This window comes from Oreochromis aureus, linkage group 23 (assembly GCF_013358895.1).
Source record: "Oreochromis aureus strain Israel breed Guangdong linkage group 23, ZZ_aureus, whole genome shotgun sequence".
Lineage (NCBI taxonomy): Eukaryota > Metazoa > Chordata > Actinopteri > Cichliformes > Cichlidae > Oreochromis > Oreochromis aureus.
The window spans coordinates 31791136-31811041 of NC_052963.1; the positions used below are offsets into that span (position 1 = coordinate 31791136).

At 38.2% G+C, this 19906-nt stretch overlaps 1 protein-coding gene across 3 annotated transcripts in view; it reads left to right on the top strand.

The window, feature by feature from the left end:
- znf644b (zinc finger protein 644b) overlaps positions 1-19377 on the top strand; it is a 23318-nt gene extending 3941 nt beyond the window's left edge. Inside the window, exons 2-7 of one of the 3 annotated variants that reach the window (XM_039607507.1) lie at positions 11016-13679; positions 14271-14399; positions 14499-14813; positions 16454-16576; positions 16723-16819; positions 17636-19377. In XM_039607507.1, coding sequence (XP_039463441.1) covers positions 11030-13679; positions 14271-14399; positions 14499-14813; positions 16454-16576; positions 16723-16819; positions 17636-17813 — 3492 coding nt within the window. In that variant the 5' untranslated portion in view covers positions 11016-11029 and the 3' untranslated portion in view covers positions 17814-19377. Of the gene's footprint in view, positions 1-11015; positions 13680-14270; positions 14814-16080; positions 16577-16722; positions 16820-17635 lie in introns of those variants that run through there. The other 2 variants (XM_039607506.1, XR_005610478.1) reach the window with 2 other exon arrangements.
- The last annotated feature ends 529 nt before the right edge of the window (positions 19378-19906 follow it).

Genomic DNA, 19906 nt, shown 5'->3' on the forward strand with positions numbered 1-19906 from the left:
TCTTGGCAGGTTGCGGGGAGTGACAAGCTGGCTGTTGATTATTTTCCAGTGTGAAACAGAATCACTGACACACAGTTAGTGTTTACAATCCCCGAGTCTTTGTTTAATTTCCTTAAAATATAAGTGACTTTTGTGATTTCTGATGTTGGAATTGCCATGACACTGGCATCGTACCGTCAGTAAATACTCAGCTGACTGCTGGATGGTATGTGCTTCTTCTCTGTTTGTATTAGCGAAATGTCAGTAAACAGTCTGGTAAAATCGAATGAAGCACAGATGTTGCAGAAGCTGTTTGTCCAGAGGTTTTGTCAGTGTTATTTTTCATCAGCATTCTGGTTTAAAAACCAACAATTTTGTAACATTACTATTTTTTGAACCAGCAGATTAATGAAAAATACAGCATGGTTTCATTACACCAGGTTTCACCAGCTTTCATACACAATGACAGTAATCATTTGGCAGCATATCCTAATGTAATAGGCCAAACTCCCTGCAACATTTTAGCTGTATTTAACAACATATAGTGGTGTGAAATGGCATGCAGTTTATAACAATATGAAATGGGTTGGATGGCATCATAGCTTTAACAATGCCATGTAAAGATTCCACCTCTTTACATTACTTTTTACCTTGTGTTATTGGCTCCATCTCTGAAAGTACCCACGGTTTACGAACCATTTTTTTTTTAAATATAAGAAAAGATTGGGTTTCAACCACTTAACGGCAACCACGAGTAGGATTTGTAACAAATCGATTTTATTTTTTCTGTGGTTTTGCATTTGTTTCTGCAATTTAAACTCTTGTTTTTTGTTTGTCTTTGTCCTGCTTCATTCGCTGCTGCCACTTCTGCTGCAAACAGTATGAAGATAATGTGAGAGCTTTTCATTTCCTTGATTTGTGACGGCAGCTCTACTGTGAAGGATTCTTAGAAATGTATTTTAGATGAATACCTGGGGTTAAAGGTGCACGCTTGCATTCTGATTCTTTGACACGTGATACATTCGGATTATATAAAATGCCTCAAATAAGTCGCTTTTGAACACAGTTAATGTTGACAACTTCCAAACTACTAATTTACTTTCTTTTTTAGCTTCAAGTTTGTAATACTTTTGGTCTTCCTAAATCTAAATTTACATATAAATTGAGTGGTACTCCCCTTTTAAATAGTCATGGGAGTGACTTCTTCTTGGAGAGGAATTTCTTTTAAAGAAGAGAAGGACTTGAGCTACTTGAATCTTAATTCACTGGCAGGTGAGATTATTGCAGTCCATCAAAGGCTGATTGAAGCACTGAGCTGTCCACAATCCAGTCTGCGGTTCAGCCTTTGCAGATCAAGCCCTCTCTTATCCTGTTTCACTCAGGCTGTGGACCATTTCCTCCACTAAGGGGCAGAATATGATTACTGATACTCTCAGCCCTCACTCTAAGAAATGAGACACTGAAGAGCATCATCAGTTAACGGGGGTCTATGTAGTCAGTGATTAATATAAATAGCAAAACTATAACGAGTTGATGTTGGGACATGTTTTATTTTCTTTTGTTGTGTGAAACCTTAAGATAAATAACCTAAAAGAAAATCCTTATAAAATTCTAATTATATACATTTATGACTTACATGTAAGAACATGTACAGAAATTAAATCAGTACAGATCATTAAGTGCACCCTCATTCTGTCTTAGTAGGTTGGTTTTAGCATATTTGCATGACTACATCCAAACTACCACAACCTAAAATATACTTATCGCTTATATTCCAAGTTTGATCCAATGCATACAAGTCTGCAAAAATGTCAAATCAGTATGGTCTTGCATTTATCCCTCTGAACATTTCACAAGTCCAAACAACCTCTATCTTTGAGGGTTGGGATTAGCGAGCTTCCATTGTACATGAGCTGCGAGGCAGCTAACCCTTTCTGTGATACCTATCTGAGGTTGAGCTCAACACTTCCCTCATTAATTTCCCATTTATTCTCTGAGTTGGATGTGATATTTTACAGATTTGAGCATGCGGGGCACAGGTTAGGTGCAATTATGCTGACAGAGGGCTTTTACAGACATGCTCAATGAAATCTGGAGTGTAGGATAATACATGTAGGAAGTTATATAGTGATTAACCTTCATTTCAGTCTCCTCGGCGATCTCTAGGAGGCAAATCCTCCTCCAATCAGCTGTTGCCAGGTATATTATCCAGCCTTTTAAATGACCTTCAAAATAAAAGATAGTGGCAGGCCTGCTTCTTCTAGAGCTTTTGAAGCATTTCTTTCCCCTTTTATGTTGTTCAGCAGCATCTTTAAACTACAGCTCCCTCCCAAAATCTTTATTGGTAAGGGTATACGACTTTACTGGACAATTTCATGTGGAATTTTTGACCAGTAGCAGTGCAATGGAGGAATGTTCTGTTTCAATGTTTGTAGCAGAAATACTGAAATAAGCATAGCAACTCCTCAGGGCACCTTGAAGGTTGTCATTAGAAGCTTTAACATTGTAGCATCACAATCAATATTTGACAGAAGTAAAATTTTGTATATTAGTTTATGCTTGTTTTTTATGTTTTCAGCAAGTTTCAGTAGCTGCAGGTGCAATGGTGATGTTGTTAGAGTGGTTTTGGTAATAACTCAAGTAGACCTAAACATGTGTATAGTATTGATTTTTGAGTTTTGTACCAGATTCAGTGAAAACTATAACCAACCTTTAAAAATGACCTTACTCCAGTTGTTATCTTTCATCTCTTTATTTTTAATATGGTGTCAGCAGCTACAGTAAAACGCAGCCTTTCTAACAACGCACAGAAAAAATCCTGTTAATCTGCTAATGATATAGAAAATAATGAAAGCTCCAAAGTCACAGTTGTTAAGCACCATTAAACTGATTAAATATATGAATGTCATAATTTTCGAGTTATTATGCAAAGATATTTAACACAATTCAGATTTAAACTTCTTATCTGATATCATGACATTATAATAACGTGTAATCGTTTTTCACAAAAGCAGCATGATTGATGGAGACACTTTTAGCTAGCTTGTACTTTTCTGCAATTTTTTTTTAACACTGATGCCGCAGAAAGCCGCCTTTCACAACAATGGCTGTTACCTCCCTCGCCCCTCAAAGAAAGGACATTTTTGAGCCCCTTTGATTTGGTCCGATTTGTTTTGATGTGAGGAGTGAGTGGTTTTTAAAATCTCTTTAACTCCCCAGGCCTGGCCCAGCCTCCCACAGGGCTAATGACCGTAGCCTGGCCTGTGTTGAATAATACAGATGCTTGTGAGGTGCGAGCGGGGAGGAGGGCAAGGGGTTAGACACGGGCCCTCCTTCTACAGTACACTTCCATTGATAAGATTGTATTAATTGGTATGAATAGAGAGGGTTTTCTCCCTCTCCGTGTATACATTTACTATTATACTCATTAGCTTCCTGTTGCCTCCCAGCGAGTTTCTCCTTCACATCCCCCGGGGTCTCCTGGGAGGCAATTTGCATCTCTCCATGGTGTCTCTCTGGGGTTATTGAGGAAATATTAGCCTCTTTTCTTCTGTGGCCGACCCTTTGATTTATTTGGAGCTGGGGCTGATAGAGTGGCACTCACATGTTAATGACTGGCGTTGATATAGGGTCTCGGTGCAAGACGACTCATTGATCCGAGTTGAAAAGGTACAATTGACAAGCAGTACTGAATAATCATCTTACACTCATCTGTGCGTGTGTGTCTGTGTGTGTGTGTGTGTGTGGACCTTGAGAAATGACAAGGGATTCCCTCTGCTGTCAAGGCTACTGTGCTCTAGCTGTCCACTTTCCCTGATAGTTAGATAAACAGGCTTCTGTGGGCTTCTGAATTTCTTGCGACTTTTCGACAGGCGCAGTTTTGGCCTCTTTGCAGCTCGTGTCATCTCTTTGACCTCACGTGATCACAGTGGCACTTATCTTAGCCGCTTCTAGGACTCTACAACCAATCAAAAGCTGCACGACGCACTTGATCCAGTTTCTGTTTGGAGTCCTGGTCTAATAATAGAATTCAAGGTGACTACTGAGGGATCACTTTGGCTGCCATTAATGAGTGCTGAGCCCCTGCTACCTGCCCCACCCACTCACCCCCTCAGTTTCTGCCATGGCGCGCTCATATTATGTGTTAAAGAAAGATAATGAGAGATTTCGTCCTAATACCTGCGATGCTTGACATGCCTCCGAATTTAAGCTCACTGATGTCTGCTCGGCAATGTGGAGCCCGTCCTCAATTGGGAGAGCAGTTTGACACTGACTCGCTTTCATCTGGATGGTCACATGTCTACGGCGAAGCAGCAGCAACAAAGTTTGATATATATGTATATTTCATGTTTTTTTTCTCGTCTCAGCCAGAGTGGAACGCATCGGCCTAATCATAGCAACATCTTCTGTCTTGCTTAGTATTTATATACTTTCAGTCATATGGTAATAATAACATTTAATAAAAGCCAACATCCTAACTGCCACTAAATAAAAATACACACCACCACCATCGCTGCATCTTCTCTGCATACTTATAACAGATTAGAGGTTATGTATATCAATTGTGCAGCTCATGCATATTGTTATGAAGGAGAAATGCAGGAAATGGAAATGTGCCATTTCAACACGCCAGCACAGCTTGCCAAAAGCAGGCAAGTGGGTTGTGCTTGCGGTGATGGTCGGGTTTGTTTTCCTCTCAGTGTTGGGAGATGAGAAGTCATGTATCTAAACAGAGCAGATATGATGTTTATGAGAGCCATCTGCTTGGCAGCCCTCCTGTGCCCACTGCCCTCTTCAACGTGAGAGGAGCCTCATTAAAAAAGTCACATGCCTGAGAAATTTCTAAGCGCTGTGTCCCCCCCCCCCCCCCTTTTAAAAGGAGTGGAGTTTAAAACTAACAAAGCCTTGGGAAATCCCCATCAGACATCCCTCCCTTAATCCATTTAATTTTGAAAGGTATTGTTTAAAGCTTTAAAGTTTATATCATTTAATCCCCCTCCAACACTACGGGCACCAAATGAGGCCGTGTCAGCAGCTTGAACAGATATAATCTACTCCACACAACAGAAAATCCTCCTTCAAGACAAGGTTGCATGGGTTTCCTGTGAACTCACTGTTTGATGTTTCTACCTGCTATTGAACATGACTTCTGTCTTAACCCAACTGTCACTTGCTCCCTGTCCCCTTTTATCACTCCGAATGTTCTCGCTTCACCTTTCTTCATCAGTAAATCTACCATCACAACCATTTCACTCATTCCCGTTTTTCAGGAGAGGGGGCCGAGGAGAAGTTTGTTGTGGACAGGTTCAAGAGGGTTTTCTTGCTTTATTTATTTCTTTGTTTCTTTTTTTTTTTTGGCTAGTGTGAAAGATCACAGTCCCATCTGTTGTTCATATTTTTTTCAGACAGGCTGTCAGTTTCTTTTCTTTGAGTCCCAAAATGAAAACTTTAAATTCTCCACTTATTATTTCTTTGTTTAGGCCTCCCACAAATTTATTTTATGGTATGTTAATTACAATAATTAACACAAGAAGAGTGATGCATTTCCGTTAGCTAAGCATAGAGTTCCTGCCAGCTAGTTGACAAGGTTAGCATAGCACAAAGTAAACATCGCTAAAAAACCGTAAGAAATTACACCTGCTGTTGCTTTTACAATGAACTTTTCTGACCATTAAACAAATTAGATTTATGATGTGTATTAGTGAGCTGTAAACCTGCTGATCGATATTATTAAAAGGCTAGAGCTAGGCTAGCAGTCATGCTTCTAGCCCTTATGCTAAGCTAACTTTTGTCATTATCAAATATGGACATGTCACATGATCTAACTGTAAGTACAATCACAATTACAAACATAAAGGTTGGCACTAGATTGAATTTGCTGGGAAGACATCAAGGATGCTCTAGACTGGAAATACTGGGAGCCAGTTAGAGTTTTAGTTGGTGCACAGTGCACTCAGAAGGTTTTGTGTTATTACAGTGAAACTTACATGGGCTGAGAATATAAAATTGTGCATGTAGAGGGGAAGACAGTGTTTTCAAGTCTTGTCTTCTGGTCTGGCTTTAAAAGTTTAACATTTAGTCAGATACAGTTAACAAAGCTGACTGATTAATTGTTCATTTTTATAGTGTCATCATTATGTCATCATAGTTCTGTACAGAATAGAGAGGATGCAATAAAATAATCCATTTAAGTCTAGTAAACAAAACTTTATTTTTAATTAATTTGAAAATAAAAAGGAAAAACAGTGGGGATTACTTATTTAGGCACAACCACAGCTTATGTACCCATCTGTCTGGCTGCTTATTGGTTCACGTAACAGGCTGCTGTCGTCTGTCAAATACTGAACACAGGTAGGCCAAAGAGCCATAGTCACTGTAGATGGCTCCCGCTTAACTAAAATGTTGTTTTTAGATCTTAAAAACCATAATCCTTATTTTGATAAATAGAATAGAATAGCCTTTATTGTCATTGTACAGGGTACAACGAAATTGGAGTGCCACTCCCTTGGTGCAAAATGCAATAATAAATATAAATGTAAAATATAAAAAGTACAATAAAACAATCGTAAGTACTCAAACAATAGTAAGTACGATATATACAAGATAGCAGCATTAATATAATGATGATAAAGTCTTCATAGTGAAGTTGTGTTCCAAGACTGGATGTATCCCATATATGTTAACAGTTTTTTTTGTTTATACTTTGCGGGACTAAGAGACAAGCCTCATATTTAGTTGATAGATGTTAGAGTCCCATCTAACTCCTTGAAAAGAATAAAACTCATTCCCTTGAGTGACGTCTTGCTGTAATACTTACCTGTGAGCTTTTATTCTTGTTGTCACAGCATGCATTACCATTTAATGTGTTCATACTATTAACGTGATATTCTTTGGAACATACCTCCTGTGGTACTCATATAACATGTTTTCCTTTAGTTTATAATTTGAGTCGTATAACTCCAATATATATTTTCACTCAAGCAGTAAATTACATTGTTTAGTTATCAAAGGCTTTGTGTAATTACATTTGTGCAATTCAGGATGACAGAGCTGATAGTGTCTGCACAAGACGCTGGCATACATAATCACAGGCGAAATCCCATTAGGGAGGATGGAGACCATTATTATGGAAATGACCTTTGGGTGACAAGAATTCAGGGGGATAAAAGAATACTATGTAATCCTGACAAAGAGGCTGTGTGAAGCCACTTGCTCTTTATTTTCTCTTGTGCAAATTTAAGAAATTTATGGTGTTTTATGAATGTGTAATTGTGTTTTGTAGTGTCACATTTCTTTTTTGTGTGCAAGAAGCCAGTTAGTCTGCTTGAGAAGTGAGATTTGGCAGCGCATTGCTAATTTCATCCTGCCTTTCTGGTGTGTGGTACTGTGGGTAACTGCAGGACCAAGATAGCAGAAGAAAAACTTTACGATGTGTTTGTTTCTCCTTTTTTTCCCACCGTGGCACCTTCATTGAGAACTTGCTCACCTTGGGATTACTGGAGTGTCAAGCTGAATCTCCGTCTGTTTGTTTTGAGCCACGCTTTGATACTCTCACACTAAAGAGGCAGCTTCATAAATTCACATTGTGTCAAATAAATCAATACATCCTATTAACTGAGGAAGTTGTGTAGTGCAGTACTTGAGGGACTGTGCCCCCCCTCGTTCAGGCATTTCTCCAGCAAAGGCAATGGCAGAGGAATGTAAGGTTGGCTCTTGATCCATACAGACAGCTCCAGCAACAGAAATGGTTTGGCTGACTGGTCTCAGTTGGTCTTTAGTGTTGTCTCCACTGTGCTGCCAGCCTGGGTCTTCAGCTGAACAAGAGGAATGAATTTGCTTGGACATTTCCAGCCTTACAGTGCCAACCTCCTGGTCAATCAGTTTGTAGTCCTCATGTGACTTAAAGTTTAGTGTTGCAGTGTTTTTATTTTATATTTTATTCAATAATTGTCTGCTTTCACAAAAATGATACAACAAATATACCAAATATTCTACACCTATAGTCAGAGTTTAATTCTTTACTTCACTGGCATGAGATGAATAACATGGCAATGTCAATTCTAGATGTACATATAGTTTAAATATGTTAGATCACCAAAACAAATGTCCAAAAATGCACAATGGAAAATACACCAATATTTTTACTGATTTTTACTGATATTTTTACCACACAGAATCGATCTTCCTGAATACAACTTTAAAAAAAATAATAAGAAAGCTTGCCTAAGAGAGTTCAGGCTGTGTTGAAGAATAAAAGTGGTCAAATATTGACTTCCAAGCTCATTAGAATTGTACAAATGCTGTTTGTGCCTTAAACTGTATACTATATTTCTATGTTTGTTTGCACATTTCAATAAATTACTGCACCTACTGTATTTCCCACTGTATTGTACCTAAATCATCTCAAAGTACAGTTCCTTACTTAGACCATATCTGTTGTGTTATATATTAATAGGCAGCATAAACAAATACATCAACTGTATATAAAAGGCTGCATTCACATGTAGGATAAAGATAAAACTCCCCAATTACTCGTATTGATTTTAGCATGGCTTTTTCCATCACAGCCCAATTCCACACAGCCGGGATAAGTGCACTCTTCTACACCTCCAACACCTACTGTCATCAGCTAGGCACATTCTTTTTGATTTCACTGGTGTAAAATAAACTCTGTGAAAGACATTATGTAACATACTTTTGCACATAGCCTCTCTCCTGTATTTACCATTTTTAGAAATGATATAAGCTCAGGTTTCTTTATCCGCTGTATGGCTTCCTCCAAGTTTTCTGTCTTATTAGCCTTTGATTTTCACACTTCACTTGACCTTTTGTTCTAATGATTGTCCAAAACAGCAGAAATGACTAGAAACCTAGACCGTCATCACACTGCTCCAAGTTCCAGTCTTATAACATAGATGGCTCATGAGATCTAGAGAAAATAATGACAGAATTTAACTAACAACGTGTGACCTTTGCACTCTGTCATTATAATAGAGGCAGGTTTTTGACTCTAGGAATATCTGTCTGCTCTCACAGGAATATTGGAAGATGTCTAAAAGAACATGTAAAATTACTCCTTACCTTGTGTACTAGAACAAGTAATTTACAGTCGAATGTTATGCTATTTTCATGAATTCGGATTGTTCACAGTAGAGAATGACAGGAGGATGAAAGGGAATAGAGCATGACATGTGCTGTAGTTGAGAGCCAGACTCAAAGCTATACCAATGTGAGTACATGGCATGCTTCCCAGCCCACCAAATATCAGAGCGTGCTTCAGGAGATCAAATTAACTGCATAGCTTGAGTTAGGCTGATTTCATTTTTACTGTTAGTGAAGTGAAAATCAGTACTTTTATTTTCTAAATGTGTAGTTTCTGGATGAATGCAATGCAACAGTTTGTAAATAGCAATCATTAATCAATCAGCAATAAAAATCGTTGAATATGGTGCATATAGTATATGAAGTGTTAGTACCAATAATGCTGCATTTATTGGAGTTCTTGGAGGTTTAGCTGCAGTATATAGAGAATTGCATTTGCTAGACATCATTTTGTTCACAAGATGAGATGCACGATCGAAGCTGTAGGTGCTGGAAGAACAAAAAAAATGTTAAAGACTTCACAATAAAACAGAGGTGTTATATTGTTTTCTATTGTGTAACAGAACACAATGATGAATACAAAAGGGATCATGATATTGCTTCTAAATCTCATTTACCAAACTGAAAATACAAAGTGAGAGTCTTGGGGAAAATAGCAGACAGGGTTAGTAAAAGCTCACAGCAGATTGATCTGTGCATACAGCTTAACTGTATTAAAGCTCATAATCCCTGTAAATATCTCCAGGCAAGGCAAAGTCAGCCTTTTAACATTGACTAAATGAAGTAAATAGAAGCAAATACATTTTTAAAATTTGCTTTTCAGTTGAGCCCCTGTTCTTTATATATAGAAGCGAGTTGTGTGAGTTGGCTGCTAATGAGGCTTGCACATTTTCAACCAAGATATTTTGATGGTTTTGCCACCCTGCCGTTTGGGGGTAACAGCGAAGCTCGCTTTAAATGTAGAGCGTCTGTTCCCCTTTCGAACCTTTAACACCACAACAGATGGGGAGAATATGGAGCTCGGAAGGTTTTACCTCTGAGGTGGTAACAGTGAAGCCACTCATTAACACTGAATTTACCACTTCGTTAGCAATGCAGCTTCCTGTAGAGAGCGACCAGCCCTGGATGTCAAATCCACCGAGCATATGTTTGAGACTAAATCTGCTCTGGACAGCGAAATATAATCTGTTATAAGATCCAAAATGCACATTTTTAGTTGTAGTTATGTTTAATAGCTCAAAACTATCTGGTTTCATACTGTCCAAATAAATATGGAGTAACTGTGCTTTAAAATCAGCCGCTCTTAAACGAATTTGTATGCCTGTCCACGTGTATGTGCCAAAGTGTATGTTTTCTTTGTGTGAGTCTGTGTTTGTATTTCAGACAGATTGTGTGCCTGCCAATTTGTCAGGATTCAAGTAACAACAGTCTCATGCTGGGATCTGTGTTGGCACCATCACAGAGTGATAAGACGCAATATGATCTCATTGGAGGTGTACTTTGTTCCCATGGAAATTGGTCAATTTTAGCAGGCGACTGAGAACTTTAGGTGGAGAAGCAGGAAGGTTGTATCCCAGAGGTACGCTCACATAATTAAGCATCCTCACCAGGGTATTCAAGGCTAACAGCAGGGTTTGTTGTGAATAGAGGTGGCGAAAGAGGGTGTTGGAAAATCATAATGCGGCACAGAATAATACCACTCTCATTTTACAGAGCAGTGGGAATAGCCCAAAAGGAAAAAAAAAAGATTTTTTCAACAACACCACATTGTCAGTGAGAATGAGAGAAAAAGAATTAAATTTTACTATATTATGTACAAGAGTTATCTTTTTCTATTTATACTGTGTGTACGTTTAGATATGTATAAGACGTTGCACGCTTTATTTGACTCGCTCAAAGTTCACCGAATAATTTTGTTCTTCTTTATATTTCAGAAAGTATCGCTGCTATGTCTGATCTGAAGCTGAATGCGCAAGAGGACAAAGACGTGGAATCAGTGTCTGACAGCCCAGGTCGTACTCGGGAGCCATTACAGACTCACACATTCTCCCCGAAGAACAATGCTGCAGGTCTGTCCTCAGATGAACACGAAAACCCTTTAAATGGAACCCAGCCGAATCCATTTGTATACAGCAGTGTCCCTGCTGTTCCCCATGCAGGCAATTCATTGCCTTCAGGAGCACTTGTTAATGGACCTGGTTCACACCCCAACTCAGAGGTACACTGTGTCCTGAACAAAGGCACTGTTTTATCCAACAGTGTCCTGGATGCCGCGTGGCAAGCGGAGAAGGACACGAGCCCCGAGGTGTTACCACCACCTAGTGAGCTTCAATCAGACGCTTGGAAGAACACAGTGGGACCCGACGTAAAAACACCGGCCACACAGCCAGGTGTCAACACGCCACTGTCTCACTCGGAGGAGAATGAGTCTAAACTGGCCTATTCCACGCTGTCAGGTGACAGTGCAGAGCAAATGCACATTAGCCAACCTTTGACAAAACAGACAATAAAAACAAGATCTCCACGGGACATGGAACGGTCTGGAGTCTCCTTGGATGATTATGATAATACTGAAGTAATCAGGTGGGATTCAACAAGAAAATGCTTTTTGCACAATGACAGAAGGCTGGAGACCAAAGTGATGCCCCAAAGAGACAAGAAGCACAATACACACACGAAAAGCATGTTAGGCTGTCTTGAAAAGGTTAACAACAGCTACAGACATTTCTGCAGTGGTAATGATGTTGAAAGTGTTGACACTGGCAACAAAGATGAATTTTTGGGTACACAATCTGACATTAAATATTCAGTTATGCCATTCAAAGACCTTTCTCGGAACATAGCTTTAGACTCCGAGAGCCATATTTATAGCACAGCGCAGGGAGGCTGTAATGAGGAAAATGACCCTGAAGATGAAAACTGTGTTAGTCCAAAAGTGGAACAGTTGAAGGCAGAGCAACTTGAACGAGATTCACTTTTCTTTTCATGCACAATATGCAATGTTAATTTCAAGGAAAAAAGACATTTCCATAGACATATGATGTATCATTTAGGCAAGCATAATCAGGTGAACAGTGAGAATGATTCACAGCCCTTTATATGCGGAGAGTGTGGGCTTTTGTTCTGTGATAGCAACTCCCTCATGAGGCACATCATTATTCACCAAGATAGGCTGGAAAAACTTATGGAGGAAATCGAAGGTCTCAAAAAGACTGAATTTGAAGACGGGGCCACCGCAGTGCCGTGCTCTCGGTGCACGTTTGGTTGTAACTGCCAAAAAGTCTTTGTCCAGGGTACCAAAACACATGATAATCTGAAGCACTACTACTTTTGTGAGGAGTGTAATTACATTTCCTTGACACGGCAGGCACTCGTAGCACACTTACATGTCGCACACCTCAACACACACCAGCCTCAAAACTGGAAAATGAGTCATACTAATGATGCAGAGGGAGCACAACATGTTCCGTTTCAGTGTAAAATGAGTTTTTTCACAAAGAGAGACAAAGTAGTATTAGGAAAACATTCTGAAATGCCATATGTTGGCAAATATAAAACAATGGCCCGATGTAAACCAAATCTATTTAAATCTACTTTAAAGGAAAAACTCGACTGTTCCACTGAAAAGGGGGATATTCACATTCAAAAAACTATTGACAACACTGTAAATTCTCTTCAGTTTAAACCCAATGCCAGCTGCACTAAAAGCATGCTGTCACCATATTTGTGGAGAATCGACAAGCATGGAAAGTTACTCTTACAACCAGCAGAAAAATTGGATGTGGAAACTGATCTCACCTGTGAACAAGAAGATGCTGAAAACAATGACCGCAGGGCTTTTGGCAGCTTAAAGCTGGCAAACCGTCCTACAGCCGCTGCTTTTACAGCCAGGAAGCTTAAATTGGACCAGATGTTCTGTCAGGGAAGCAAAAATGACCCCGTAAACGGGAGTTTACAAGTACAAGTAAGCCAAAATTCTCCATCAATGGGAAAAATGACTACACCTTTGCATAACACTACTGAAAGAATGAATGGTAATATATTGCCTGGGCTTAGCCAGAGGCTTAAGAAACAGCGTGCAGTTAGGGAGTTAAAGAAAGGCTGTGAGGGTGATGATAACTTCAGTGATGACACCAGCGAAGCTACAGGCAGCTTCTTGGAAAGCAGCGAGAATGAAAGGAACTCATATGCTCGGAGGTATTTGAAAAAGAGGCAGAGCTTTACAGCCAAACACCAAAGCCCCCACGCACTCAAGGTTGAAGATGATGGAGATGAAGACTGCAGTGACATAGAACAGCTCATAATCAAAGAGGAGCACATTGAAACGACAGTGAGTGATGATTCCACAGAATTGCCTATTACATCTCCAAGTGATAGTTTTGATATGTCCCCCACATCATCAGTAAAACATAAGCCCTGTCCTTACTGTCCTGCCACGTTTGAGTCCGGAGTGGGTCTGTCCAATCACGTGCGAGGACATCTTCACAGAGCTGGGGTGAGCTATAATGCCCGGCACATGGTTTCACCGGAACAAGTGGCGTTGTGGGATTATCAGCCAAGAATCCGCAGAAAGATTTCTACTGGCATGAGAAAAAAAGGTACGATTATTTTAACAACTGAAACTGGTAGGTAAATACGAACAGAGTCTGAATGGACTGTGTGCCAAAACAAATATCCCTAACACCGATTGTCTCATTATAGCCTAGCAGTCAAGCTAAGGCCTGTAAAATTTTAGGTGTCTGCACATACTGTAGAATTTTAGTGTAAGTGTGCCACCTATCAGATATCTTCTGTATGTCCTTAAATGCTATCAACAGATGAATAAGGGGCCTACATTTTGTAACTTGGTTAGAAAATCATTTTGCATTTAAAAAAACATGGAGCCAGGGATGTGTTGGAGCAAGCATCTATAATCTTAGTCAGTGGGACCTCTCTATAGAAGCCTTAGTTAATTACTTGATAGAAGTCAAAGTTCTTCAAAGCTCCACAACCATTTCACAGTGGCATTTTAAGGATATGGTATAGGGTTTACGATTTGGTATTTCTGTGATGGGCAGGGTCTATTATATGACTTACATATAAAAACAGCTAAAGAAAATCTATATCTATAAAGTTTCACATTCCAAAATATACACTAAAAATTGTTTTTTCTGTCCTTTTAATTGTGACATACTTTTCTTATATTGCAGCTGTTAAGCCAGAAACTCGAGGACAACACGCGTGTCCTGTGTGTTTGGAATGTTTTGATAGCAAAACTGGCATCTCTAACCATGTGAGGGGACACCTGAAACGAATAGGTACAAAGGTTACCAGCAGCAGTAAGTCTCCACTGTGCGTACTAAATGAATTGCTACAGAACAAAACGGAACATTGGAACAACCTTCTGACTAAGAGTCGGTTCTCCTCACGACCTTTAGCCTCTCAGAAGTTCATCTGCAGCAATGGCCTGTTCCTGATGCACACAAGCATCCCAGGGAAACTCCAACATGTCAAAAGGAGTCTGCATCCCATAATGAAAAGCTTTGTGTGTAAACACCTCTCAGAAAGGAAGAAGCTACAGGGGGAAGCAGAAAGAGGCACTACAGCCTCATCAAGCACTTTAGTTGAACTCCTCAAAGCCAAACAGGAAAGTGTGGAGCTTGCAGTGAGCCAGGAAGCGTATGCAACCAGGATGATCTGTGAGATGACCAAAGAAACAGAGATGACCAGTCGGAAACCAAACTGGACTCATGGTATGGAATCTTTTAGTCTAGATTTGGACAGCCAATAATGTGTGAAGTTGTGGCTGGACATTAGTTAACATACAGTAATATTATTTCCAAATAGTCTTAGGTGTGGGTTGAATATATACTATATAAAGTGTAGCAGACAATTTAGACAATGGTTTTAGAAGCGTTATATAAAATACATCGTTTTTTAAATGTTATGCAAAACCAGCCAAAGCTTAAAAAAACATTTAAAAAAAATTGAGGTATGACCCATTATCATGCATTTAATAGATCATGTGTAGGACTAGCTACTGTATGCAAGCTATTATATCATTAAGTGTAATTTATTGTTGCATTTTAATTGTTTTTTCTTAGAATAAATATTGAGGTTGGTTGCTTTCTTTTTATTTCTCAATTAATTATCAGTAGAGCAATAGCATGTTGACTCAGGCAAATGGTAGGTTTGCATAAAACATAACCACCTCCATATCAACAACTTCATATCTTTTAAAATCAGTGTGTGTCCTGCTTTTGAGCTGCTTTGTTCACTTGCATTGAAGTCTACTAATTCTCAGACTTCAGATTTTAATTCATATTTTATTACAAATTTACCATGTCTCATCCCAGATAACGTGTTTAGTGTCGACAGAATACAGTTAAACAGTGTGAGAATTGGTCACAGTCATTTGATTTGTGGGAAAAACACATTCTCTGCATAGAATGCCACCAAAGTGCTTTTGAAGTTCATATTAAACAAACATGAAATCCTCTTGATGTTGAGTCACAAGCCCATCATCCACGAATCCACAATTTTGTTTAATGTCTGTCCAAATCAAACTTTCAGTGAGGTACTAAGGAGGAGGTTGATAAAGATTTCAAAGCTGCAGTGTACTTCCCAAAGATGTTTTTTCCCATGTCTTCTGTCCTAAAGACTGATTTGATTGCAATTTGTAGAATAACATTTGGGTATTAACGTAAATGCACCACCGAGTTCATTTCTTCTCACCTCAAGGTCAAGATGACTCTCAAATCATGACTTATGAATTAAAAACCTTTTCATTGATATTTGTTTTACTCACATTTTTGGGATATTTTTCTTTGACATACAAATACAGTGAAAAGTAAAATCAGGTTCTTTAATTTTTGAAAGATCGTTTGGGATATCTACTGAACTATGCCAGATATCATTAATTGTTAACATGCAGTCTAGTGTACAGCAGCATTGTTGCCAGTTTTCCTGTAAAATGAATATATCTGTGATTTTTTTGTGTGTGTGTCTCTGTGTGTGTAGTTTAGGAATCCTTCGTGACTCCCTAGAGGTGGTGAATTGTATGTGAAAAAAGTCCCCCTGAAGACACAAGATTGTGTTAAACTTTACCAGTAACACTTTCCAAACAGGAGAGTGCAAATAAGATGCTTAGAATGCAGCCAGGTGGAAGAAGACTTTAGCGCACACTGGGACTAACAGTTTATCTGATAATAAAATTACTGCATGAACTCAAATATATTCTATATTTCTTCTTAAATATTCAACTTCTAATGTTTGGAAACGTGGATTTGTCACATATGGTATCATGTACAGGCTAAACTGTATTAAAATGAATATATAACCTAAATATTAGGGAAATGTAAAATACACTAACATCATTTATTTTATTTTTCAGGGGAATGTGACTCAAAAAAGATTTATATTCAGTGTGATGGCACCTTCCCCACTGTTTCCCAGCTTCCTGGTCATATTCAAGCAAATGCACACAGGAAGAGGATTGCAATTTTTGAAGAAGCAGGTAATTTCTGTTGAAGTAAAACAAAAAACAGATGATATTTGCTGTATTTAGAGACAAAACATTGCAAAATGTGCATTTAGAAGTTCCTGTCAAGGATAAACTGATGTATTTCTTGAGATAAAGAATTCTGATGCTTTATTTTCTAGACTATGATTTTAGGAAGAAGAAACCAAGACTGAGGCCGGGGCTCAAAAAGAATAATTTGCCTTCACTGAATACTGAGATGTGCACACTGACCTGCAGGTAAAAGAAAGGCTACATAGACAGCATTTCAACAAAACAATGGTTAAACCGTCAGATGTATAAAGGACAAGTTGGAATATTGACATTTGCATGTTTGGTGGTTGCAAGCAATTTGTCTGCACCCAATTTTATGACTGTATGATTGTATATTAAAATTGCACACCATGATGTCACCCAATGGTTTGAAAAGTCCTGGACACCTCAACTTTACTTAATAGTAATTACCATATTGCTCTTTTGGGCCAGAAGGAGTCACTCAGAGAAGCTGTTTGGCTTTGAGAATGCATTTAGCTTAAACTTGCTGCATATACCTGGTAATTCAGTTAGATCTAACTTTTATGGAGATGGACTGAATGTATTAGTTAAGATATCTGTGGAGCTTGGGGGACAGCAAATAAAATAATGTCCGTTTTGCTATCATTTAGCTGAAGGAAATGTAGGAACGTCCAGGAACTTAAGATCATCCAAGCAGTCAAAGAGGTTCTTAAAATATAGTGAGTGTCAAGTGTAACAGGTAGATAAGACTGAGTGTCATCAGCATAACAGTGATAGTGAGCTTATGCTCCAAAGGTCAAGTTACAAACACAGCCATGGTTTAGTAACTTCTATTAGTTAAAGTGCCAAAGTGCCCATGTCTCTAACAATGCCATTTTGAAGCCTCAGTGAATTTTATACAGTAATGGAAAAGACTGGAAAACATGAGAATCTTTGATTACAATGTATAGAATGAATAAAACTACATCTTAGTTAGAAGACGTTAGAAGAAATGCATGAAGCCTAGAAACACTGACAGTTTCTTTTGCTGTATCTCTACAGATTCTGCGACCTAGTTTTTCATGGTCCCTTTTCCATTCAGGAGGACTGGATCAGGCATTTACAGAGGCACCTTCTACACACCAGCGTACCCCACTCAGGGAGAGGGATGGTAGAGGTTTTAGCTCTTCATCAGAAAATACAACTAAGCATGTCTCACGAGGACCCAGAAACTGGGTAGTTTTACTTCCAGATCCCTCCAGATCTATCTATTTCTCTCTCTCGCTCTCTTTCTCCCTCTAGATATATAGATATATAGATATATCTATATATATCTATATATATCTATACCAGCATGTTTCTGGATAGAAGTATTTTAGTAATCCAGGCTACTATATAGTATAAATTTTCTGTATATTCGCAAAAACTTTATTATAGCATATTTTAATGCAACACTTTGCCTCAGCTAATACGACTAATAGGATTCCTGTTTTTTGACTGCAATATAAATTATGCGCAACAATATGTATGTTCCAAAAATGTTTGAGTGATCTAGTAGTGTGGATTTACCAAAAATCTTTTTTTGTCTTTATATAAGTGCCTTGTTAATTCAACAAAACAGCTGCTTAAAAATCAGATTTTTGTAAGAAGGTTTTCATCATAACACAAAAATTTAGAAGGAGCATTAGTTAGAAGGAGAACTGTAAAAATAGACAAGAATTTGAATGTGTTTCATGTTTCATTTTCTTTCAGAGATAAAATTCAGTGAAACTGTTGCTCTACTTGTACACACAGTACAGAGTGTCATTAGTTTGTGGATGCTTTGTACAATTTCACCTTTGTGTACCTGCATCAGAGACAGAATTCTTCTTAATCCAAATGACATTCAAGACGTTGGGACAGCTTGTTCTGTCATCATTTGTTCTTTGCTTTAACCTTCAACATTCAGCTTAATTTCTGAAATCTGATTCTCATTGTTAGGCACAACAACAGCTTTTCATGAAAAACCCTCTTTAGTTGTAACAAAAGGTATAATATTTTCTATGATTAGCTCTGTGTTTCCAAAGGTGCTGTCTTTGGTTCAGTGGAAATGTGTTGTAATTAGAGACGTCACACTTAAAATTCATACTTAACAGTTTAAAGACAACAAGTACTGGAAATACTATGAACATTACCTGTTATCCAAATATCACTTATTTTGCATGACAGGACTTCTGGCTATGCGCTAAGATAAGTTTAGGTATTTCAGCATGTGAATAAGTACTTTTGCCAGGTCCTTTCAGTAAAAGGTATTAATTTACCTTTTTCTTAGTACATTTTCATAACTGTATTCTCTACATTGTATATTTTAAGAACAGCTAAGGCTTTGTCGTGCGTGATCTAGTCTGGCTGAACCTATTGCCAAAGCACTTACCTCAATTGTAACACTTTTGATTTATACTATATTAAAAGCCAACAAATAGTATATTTAAAATTCAGAAATTTAGATTCAGCAAAATCAAGCAAATGCTTGCTCTGGTTTTACAACCAAATGCCATGAAAGGATAACTATTTTATGCATTAACTTGCCTATTTTGAATATTAAAAACTGCAGATATAGCATCCTAACATGTTGTACAGTTTAGCTTTGTATTAATACATGTTGTTAAATCAATTTAAGAATTCCAATTTGACTTGGATTATATCTTCTGCAATCAAATATTCATACAATTCTGATGAAACTTGCATGCAAATATTTGTATAGAGCATATGTGATATGAAAGAAGTGTTGTAAATTTAAGGAATTAAACACATGCTTATTTGTTGATGCTGTGCCAAATTACATTAGTGACGTTTTTCAAGATCTTTTTAATCTGATGAAAAGATCGTGTATGATGTGATACCATGCTTAGAGGAGCATCTGACTCCTCTCAGTTGCACTGGCATTATTTACAGCAGCAATTATGATGGACTGAGCAAAAGGTTTAACGAACATGTGGATAATTGAGCAAGGTGAGATTAGGGTAAACAAGAGACTTCATTTACAATAAAATGGTGTTTATCACACAATATGCTGTTGAAAAGATATGTTAATTAATAAACCTTAGCTGAATCGTAGATCAACAGGCAGGTGCACATTTGCACACTGAAACAAACATTGCTGGCTGGAAGAAGTCCTAAGGCAATCTGAGTGTGGGTGATTGAAATCCATACTCGACTTCCAATGTAAAAATATATTCCAAGTTTTTCTGAAAATAACACGATGTCTGTTTTGTGTTTCTTTTCCTCTGCTGTGCCTCAGCAGGGAAACATAATCCAGGGCAAAGAGAGAGAAAAAGGAAATTTCTTGGTGTA